The sequence below is a fragment of the Apteryx mantelli genome, chromosome 8 (genome assembly GCF_036417845.1).
Source record: "Apteryx mantelli isolate bAptMan1 chromosome 8, bAptMan1.hap1, whole genome shotgun sequence".
Classification (NCBI taxonomy): Eukaryota; Metazoa; Chordata; class Aves; order Apterygiformes; family Apterygidae; genus Apteryx; species Apteryx mantelli.
In genome coordinates, this window is record NC_089985.1 from 29,770,804 (window position 1) to 29,779,054 (window position 8,251).

At 40.9% G+C, this 8,251-nt stretch overlaps 1 protein-coding gene across 1 annotated transcript in view; it reads right to left on the reverse strand.

Moving 5' to 3' along the window:
* Positions 1-1,679, reverse strand: part of ST6GALNAC3 (ST6 N-acetylgalactosaminide alpha-2,6-sialyltransferase 3) — a 227,225-nt gene extending 225,546 nt beyond the window's left edge. The window contains exon 1 of the mRNA XM_013960943.2: positions 1,608-1,679. Within this exon, the coding sequence (XP_013816397.2) occupies positions 1,608-1,625 (18 nt within the window). The 5' untranslated portion in view covers positions 1,626-1,679. The remainder of the gene's footprint in view (positions 1-1,607) is intronic.
* Between the last annotated feature and the right edge of the window lie 6,572 nt (positions 1,680-8,251).

The window sequence follows — 8,251 nt, forward strand, 5'->3', positions numbered from 1 at the left end:
GGAGATTGTGTCACAAGACTGTGCAGAGGGGAAGAAGAAAAAAAAAAAACAAAAGAAACTCGAGTTTTCTTGTAAAAGGATATGTTTATTAAACGGCCAGGGCCAGGGGGGAAGGTTTTTGCACATGATCTTTCCACACAGCCCAAAAAAGTAAAGAAGTTTTGTCTCTGGGTCGTTTGCAGATCCAAGCCAGGTCATCCGGGGGTATTTAAAAAGGAAGGCATATGCTTGTCTGTGTGAAGCCAGGCTCCACTCACAGAGCTCCCATCTCCTCATCCCAAGTCAGAATTTAACTCTCACTTGCACCAGTGCTCTCTGCTTAAGGGAGTTTGTTATTATCTACGTCCAAGCAGAATCCCCTGGTTTAGGGAGGTTTTTGCACTTGAAGCAGACTTTGCCATATTTATTAATAGAAGCAGCAAGAAGCTACATGTACATGAAAGAAAACTCAAAGACATCCATATACCACAGACCCACTAGTAGGGAATGAATGAAAGGGGAAAACAATGCAGTGTAATGAGCATTTTCTTTTCAAAGTTAAATGCCAAGTAAAGTGATAAGAATGGGGTTCAAGGAACCACAAGGATGTTTATTATTTGGGAACTGTTTCGAAGCTTTGCAGTTTTTCTGTTCTGCTGACATGCTGAAGGCAACTGCTTTGAGAGGCCGCCCCAAAGTTTGGAAAAATCAGCCCTTTGTTAGAAGATCAATCAGCTTGAAAATAACACAGCACTCACAGATAAAAGGAACAGTGTGTGAACATATTCAAAATATACACAGAAAGGAGCAAGGCAGATAGCGAAAGAATCGGAATCATTTCTGCCCCAGGGACACAAGAGTGACCCCCCACAAGTGACAATACTGTAAGGAAACAAACGCTGCTCTCAACTGACTGCACTTCCGCCTCCTCCCCTTTCATTCAATACTTGGTGCTAGCGATGCTCCATCTCCATGACATGCTGTTTGTAAATACTTTTCTCTAAGTGCAGAAAGCAGGCTGGAGAAAGGATATGATCACACGGTAAGTTTGTGCTTGTATTTGCCAGCATGAAGGGGGAAAAACCCTCTATCAAATAGGTCCCTTAATTAGCAAACGCAATTAAATACTAAATATAATTGCATGGAGCATGTGGATCTTGGGTAAATTCAACAGGGGAGTGTGTGCTTAAGGAGCAACTGGGACAGCTGTGTACATCTGCAACCTTCGCTTTAAAAGCTGCACAATCAGAAAAGGAAACAGCTTCCCCCGTTTTGTCCTTTGTACTGGGAGTCTGTTGCCTGCTTGCTATAGCTCCTGAAGGAATTCAGCTCAAACAAAGTCAACTGAGACAAGCCAGAGCCCCTCACCCTTCTCCTATTATTCAGTACACAGTTCCCTTCCCACTAGCTGATAGCTCGCCGGTCTGACAACGCAGGGAAAGAGGAAGAGAATGGCAGAGGGAAGCAGAGCACAGCTGTACATTGCAGAATCTCTCCATATTCATTTGCCAAACAAAACCCCTATTCAAAAAGACAGCGGAGATGCAATAGGACCACACTGAATCCATGCCTCTGAGCAGCGAGGGGCTCTCTCTAACAATGCATTCAAGCAACAGATAGAGATTTACCTTCAAAATGCAGGCCATGTTCTTTTTCTATCCTTCCTACCACAAAGCAGCAGGATCCTGCTTTGTGAGTAGCAGTCCCAGTGTCAGGCAAAAGGCTCGTAGGGCTGCAGAACTGCTAAAGCCTACATTCCTGTAGATCCAAATAAGGGTACCACACATCCAGGATCCGTTAGTCATATTAGTCTTTTTATGCCCCGTTTGTTCCACCCATCAGCTCCTGCCACTGGCTAGGAGCCAGCCCAGTACCTCCCCTCCGTCACATGACCAGTTTGATTCATGGCTCCAGCATGTATTTTTTCTAGCTCTGGGACGCTCTCGCGCATTACTACATATACAAATGGCAATCTATAGCCTGCAGATGTTTTGTGATATTTGGAAGTCAAGCTGCTTGTTTGTAATTAATCCCTGTGCAACTCTCTAAATGCTCTCAGCAGACATTAACTGTCTGTTGGTCAGAAAAGTCCAAACTCTATACTATTTGGGCTCTAAAAATCTTCAGGCTGTTTGTTAGCGTGAAATACTGTTTTATGTTCAACCATCTTCATAGTACAGGAGGTTTCTCTTTGTCTGAAGGCTGCAACTGTTTCTTAACTGAGCTAATCATTCATTATCAGCAACCAACACAAATATCCCACCGGAGGTGCTTGTGTTTTGCTGCGCGTGCCCTGAAGGGCTGGCATAAACTCATGGGGAATGGAAAATGATTTTCATTTCTGCAAGTCTGATAAAGGCTCTCTGAGCTTTCTCGGGACTTTCCTACACTGCAGTGGGATTAACTACAGATTAATAAATTTAGCTGTTGAAATCTTCTTTCGCTTGCACTTTGGCTGTATTTCTCTACATCTTTTCATTAAATTCAAACTCTTCTCTTAAATACTGGGCTCTATATAATACTGAGATTTCACTTTGTATTTGTTGCTTCTCCTGCAGATTCTTTCTCCCTGTTTTACACTTTTCCAGTACTTCTGCTCATTACACTATATCTTGGAAGACTTTGCATTTTCTGTACTTGGCACCTTCTCTGTATTTCATGTGTGCTACATTGCTTCGTACACACCAAAGCTCCCCCTCTCCCTTAATAAATTCCTTGAATTAGATGTTTTCATCCTCTCTGCAGGGATTCAGGGTACCTGTTTAAGTGCAGTTAATACATTCCAATTAATGTTATGAAACTGTTCATCCATCAAGTTCCTTTATATGTGGAATCCAGGAAGGGTTAGTGCTGTGTCACACATTTAATAATGGATACTGTTTCCTGCCTGGTAAGCCTCGCCTGTCCAGGTGCAACCCTTCGAGGCAATAGGCAGGCTGAAGTTAAGGGAATTGGCCCTCCCCATTTCTATGCAAAGGCAAATCCTCCCCAGCAGCAGAACACAGAGGCACTGGGGAGGCTCTCTAGTTCACGCTCCTTGGCTGCCTTCCTGTGCGCTTCCAAAGAAGACGCCAGTTTGCAGCACCCCTCCAGATTGCCATAGTTTCAGACAGGTCCTGCAAATTCCTCAGCCTCTCTCCTCAGTGGAAATGTACCTCTGCGCTCAGCTACAACTGCAGCCCAAGGCCCTGGGGCTGAAAATTGTAATGTTCTTGGGGAGACTAATGAAAACTCCTTATTGAAGTTCGCAGCAGTAGAGAAAGAGGGGAATGAGACTTGGAGAGAAACTGCCCTGAAAAGGTCAGGCACAAGTTTTTCAGATATGTCCAAAGCATTGAGGGATTTCCAGCGAATGATATGCCTTAAGGAAAGACAGCGATGTAATGTTATCTTGTTTAAACACCTCCAACAGGCTTTGATTCTAAACACCATATTGAGCAAAATAATATGGTGACCTTTAACTTTTAGACTTCTTGTAAATGGACCCCAAAATATTTATCATAAATAAAACCTCATGAGCATTCCCATGGCTTACCTTTCCCCAGTTCCATGTGCACAATCTACACCCTAAATACTTTTATAGTATAGTCCCACTCCTTACCATCCTATTCATGACTTCTGTCTCAGCAGCCTTTCTTCCCTCCCTCTGCTCCATCCCTAAGTGACCCTCCACAACCCAGTCACCTGCCTGGTGAGATATTCTTATGGCACCTTTTTAAGGGCATGACAAAGGTAATTTCTTAAATTGTCCCACGGGCAGCTACAGCCCCTCTAAGTTTTCTTAGTTTAGTAAAATACAGTAAATTATTTGTGTTTAGCAAAATACGAATAGATTTTCTGAAATACTAAAGGTGCTGCAGCCTGTCTGTAAGCACCCATGAGAGGCTCACAGTGTGCAGGCATCCCTGCAGCAGCAGCTGCCGTTGTGGTTTCAGACAGTGCTCTGCTGGTGCTAGTAAAGGGGCCAGGCATAACACTGTATTTGTACTCTGCAAATGCAGACAAAGTTAGATATTTTTTTTCCCAGAACTTAATTTTGGGATAAAAAACATGAAACCATGCCTTTCAGACAAATAGGCACGTTTCTTTAAGGATGGATATGGGATTTCACTCCCTGCTTCTGGGGAAAAGAAACAGAGGTGTGATGGTAGCTTAGATAACAGTAAACAGCAGTTGAAGGTCCAGCCTTAGGTCGAGGGAATTTCTTCTCAGAGAAACTACATGAAGAGACCAGGTATCCCAGTAGGTGCAGGAGATTGCTATTCCCATTTCACAGCCATGGAAATGCAAATTAAAGTTAAGTTGTGTGCTTGAAGTTACACAGCAAGTTGATGGAGCTGAGACTAAAGCCCAGGTCTAAATTTGTTATTCATTTGCCAGGAGAAATACAGCAACTATATAATAAATGAAATCAAACATTGTAAGCACAACTTTTCCATGAGCTTCATGAAGCATTTTACTTGAACTTAAAATGCTCTTGAAATCAGCTTTAGGTCAAACATGGCTCACTCAAATTTCAGTCATGCCTGCAACTTTTCTTCCGAAGTAAATACAGTCATGGTTGCCTGGTAGGGATGTCAAGGACAGTATGAGACTTTCAAGTCTGAGTCACTGAAAAAGGCCACACAAAGTCACTACTTCCAGTACTGCAGACAAAGACTGCACATTTGCCATCTAGTTCAAACCCTGCTAATGCATTGCTATGGAGATACGACCTTGGAGAAAATACAGTTGTTTGGGCAGCAACCATTTCCAATTCTAGGTCTTAAAAACTAAATTCTGTCATAATAAAATCAATCCTTTGTGCAGAAGACTGGTTAAACCTTAATTTGGAATGATTAATACAGTTACACAATGCCAGCATTCAGGTAAGAGTTTCTCTGTACTTCTCATATAGCTAGTTATGCTGGGCTAGGCTGTGCCATGAATATTGCTTGACTGGTTTGTTAGGTGAGTGGACATCATGTAGCTAAAGAGACTGTGATTTCAACTACGATAAGAACTTCATCAAAGCCAAAACACCACAAAACAAACATGTTAAATTTATTTGTTCAATCCCATACTTATTTAAAAAGTGTATGTTTGGAGAAAGTTTGAAAACTATAATCTTCTCGCTAACTGTTGAAATCAAACATGGAGTTCATCTAGTGAAACCAAGTCAAAAAGGAAGAAACTATTTTCATGTTTGCTGCCACTACAAAGTTTCATCAGACAGGGGTGACACAAGATGGCATTTCTCACCCTTCAGGTACAACCTGAATCAGTAGTGGAGTCACAGATCTGCTCTACCACTGTCCAGACATCTCATCTTCCCAGCCTTCCATATCAAGTTTTCCTTAACTCATGTAAATTACCATTAGATATAAGCAACATAAACTACCCTGTAGCCCAATGGCACGACAGAGGTAGAGGATAAGATGACAGGAAGACAGGCTATTGTTTGAACAGGAAATCTTATAAGGTCATCAAAATGTTCCATGTAATCTTAATTTAAACCTTCTCACTAGCCTGACTTTTCAGGCAAGGGAAGAAAAGGCCCCTAAAATCAAACTGATAGGTTTCATTTCAGATGTGAACTCCTGCTGCACCTCCATTTGAAGTCTGGAAGCTGAGGAGAATCCATGAGATTTAACATAGCTTGAACTCTACTTCTACTTTTCAGAAAATCCTTACAGCTTAAAACAAGCATGCCATCCATGCACTAGTGAAAAAGCTCAATGGGAAATACATATTGCCCTATCCAGCTTATTTCTCAGCACAGCTCATCTAAACCTCACTCTAGAAGCAGGACAACTGTACTGCATTAAAAAAAAAAAAAAGGCACTGTGGAACACTTCTGCACTTTTCAGCGGTAGGAGACAAAGATTGCTGGACACCATTAACACTATTAGAAATTCAGCTCACCACCTCACTATTATTCAGTGTCATGGTAACAATTTAGCATGGCCACACAGCATTTTCAGAGCTCGCATGTTCTTGGGTTTTTTCCCCTCTCTTTCTAATACACACACACAAACACACTCAAATCCATGACTCGCAACTTTCAGCTAAATATAGTTACAAAAAAATTTTTTCAAGTGTTGGCCAGACCTAACATTTTTAGGAACAACTTTCCCCATACTTCCCTAACATCAGGCAAATCTTGAATAAGGTAAACACTAGACTATTTTATATCTATAGGATATAAAGATTATAGTCTATCCTATGTCTATAGCATATGGCTTTTGTACAAAGTACACAATGTTGTGCTTCAAAAAGAAAATTAAAAAAAACAGCAGTATTTTACATGTACGAACATTCAGAGAATAGAAGACAAAGGTCCATAGAAATTCCAGGAAGCAGAACCAAGCAAACTCTAAAAAGCAGTAATCTTTTCAGAAGACTGACATTTCTTTTTTCAATCCAAATTCATCTGAGCACTTCAGCTTTCCATTTTTGAAGTTGCTTATTGAACAGCAATCATTTTATACTGAACTACAGATTATTCTATTTTATATTAAATAAAAAGTGTCATGTTTGTTTTTTGCAAATCTGCTTCTACAGAACAAACTGAATTTAAAATGTGGCAAAGAAAATGTGCTCTGAGAAAAACACTGTCCATCCTCCTCAATAGCTTTCCTCTAATTAAAACGGACTAAGCAACTCTGAAGAGTGCTGTGTCCATTTATGCCACCAGCTGATTTGCCCATATAAAAATAGTATGAAAAACAAATGTATAACTTACTGAGGTCTCTTGCAGAAGAAAAACCATCAACAATATTGTCAAGGGTATTCAAAAACTAAATCATCTTTTTGAAAACGCACTGTCATTTAATGGTAATGCCACTGATTGCAGAATTTTGTTAGTTAATACCTATTTCTTGCAACCTCTTTAGCCAAGGACACATTTGTCTTTTTCCACAGTTAACTTTTTACATTCTTTCCTCCTATTATCAATACCTTTCACTCCCACAATTTTTATAACATATGATTCTAATGTCACAAAAATATTAAAGTTACTTCACATGCAGATATGTCCATGTCAATTTGCCCTCTACCTAGATTTTATCTTAGAGAACAGAGCTCTTCACATAAAAGGAGCTTAGGAAAAATGAACCAGTGAGTACTTCAATCACAGTATTTAAGGCCCTAAATTGGAACAGAAAATTTATATCCCTCCTTTCAACTTGTGAGAATGGCATACTTCTCCTGTCTGCAAAAGCGGAGGCTGTCCCCTACTGTGCTCCCTCCAAAGATCTAGTCAGCTACTGATTTTAAGGGCTAAGCTCTATCATTATCCAAATTGCCATTCACTTCATTCTATTGAAGCAATATAAGGCCTTTATTTTTTTAAATGCATGCCCGGCTTTTGAAAAAACCCTGTCCCTACCCCTTCATGAGGCTTTATCTAATGTTTCTTTGTGCTTGAAAGGAAGACCTTAAAGCACAGCAGTAAAGACAGATTTATTTAATCCAAGAGTGAATTAATTTTGTTCTGAGAGCAAAACAGAATATTTTTTTGTGACCACTCATACGTAACATATCTAGAAGGGCCTAACCCCAGCATTGTCAGATCTGAGTCACCTTGATCAACAACATCCTACTGTGCATCATAGCATCACAAAACTCAAGGATCTCTAAAGCCTCATCTTGGTCTTGAATGAAGAATTAGCCTGCAGGGGAAAAAAAATATATATATATATATTCTGGTAGTGAGATGGAAACTTGGGAATCCTGTAGTTTTTGTTTGTTTTTATGAAGAACAGGAACTCATCTCTAACTCATGAGCTGGAAAGTAGGGAAAGACAGCCCTGACACTCACCTCGCCTACTCACCCTCCCATACACTATCTTCTTAGGTACCATGGAGACCTCATCACTATCAGCGTCCTCTGTGGGCTTCTGCCCTGTTTTGGCCAGCAGGGACGGGGCTCTGAGCAGGGACAACAACAGGAGCTGCCACCTGACAGGGTTAAGCTCCACTCTGCTGTGGACAGAAAGCTAGAGGAAGGTACCACGCCACCGGGGACAGCAGATTGTCTGCCCCACACCCTCACCTTCTTAAGAGATGGAAGGACAGCATCACAGCCAGAATAGAGCCCAGGACAGAGGCCTCCCATGGCTGCAGTCCAGAAAAATAAGATTCTGAGGCCAGATTTGTCTCATGGTCTAAAAATTTCTATTTCTGATATAATTAAAACCAGCACAACAGCGATACAAAAGCAGTCACAGCATTCTTCTAATCTCAGCCTCAGGTTTTAGAGTTCTATATAGTTAGAGGCTTTAAAAAGAAA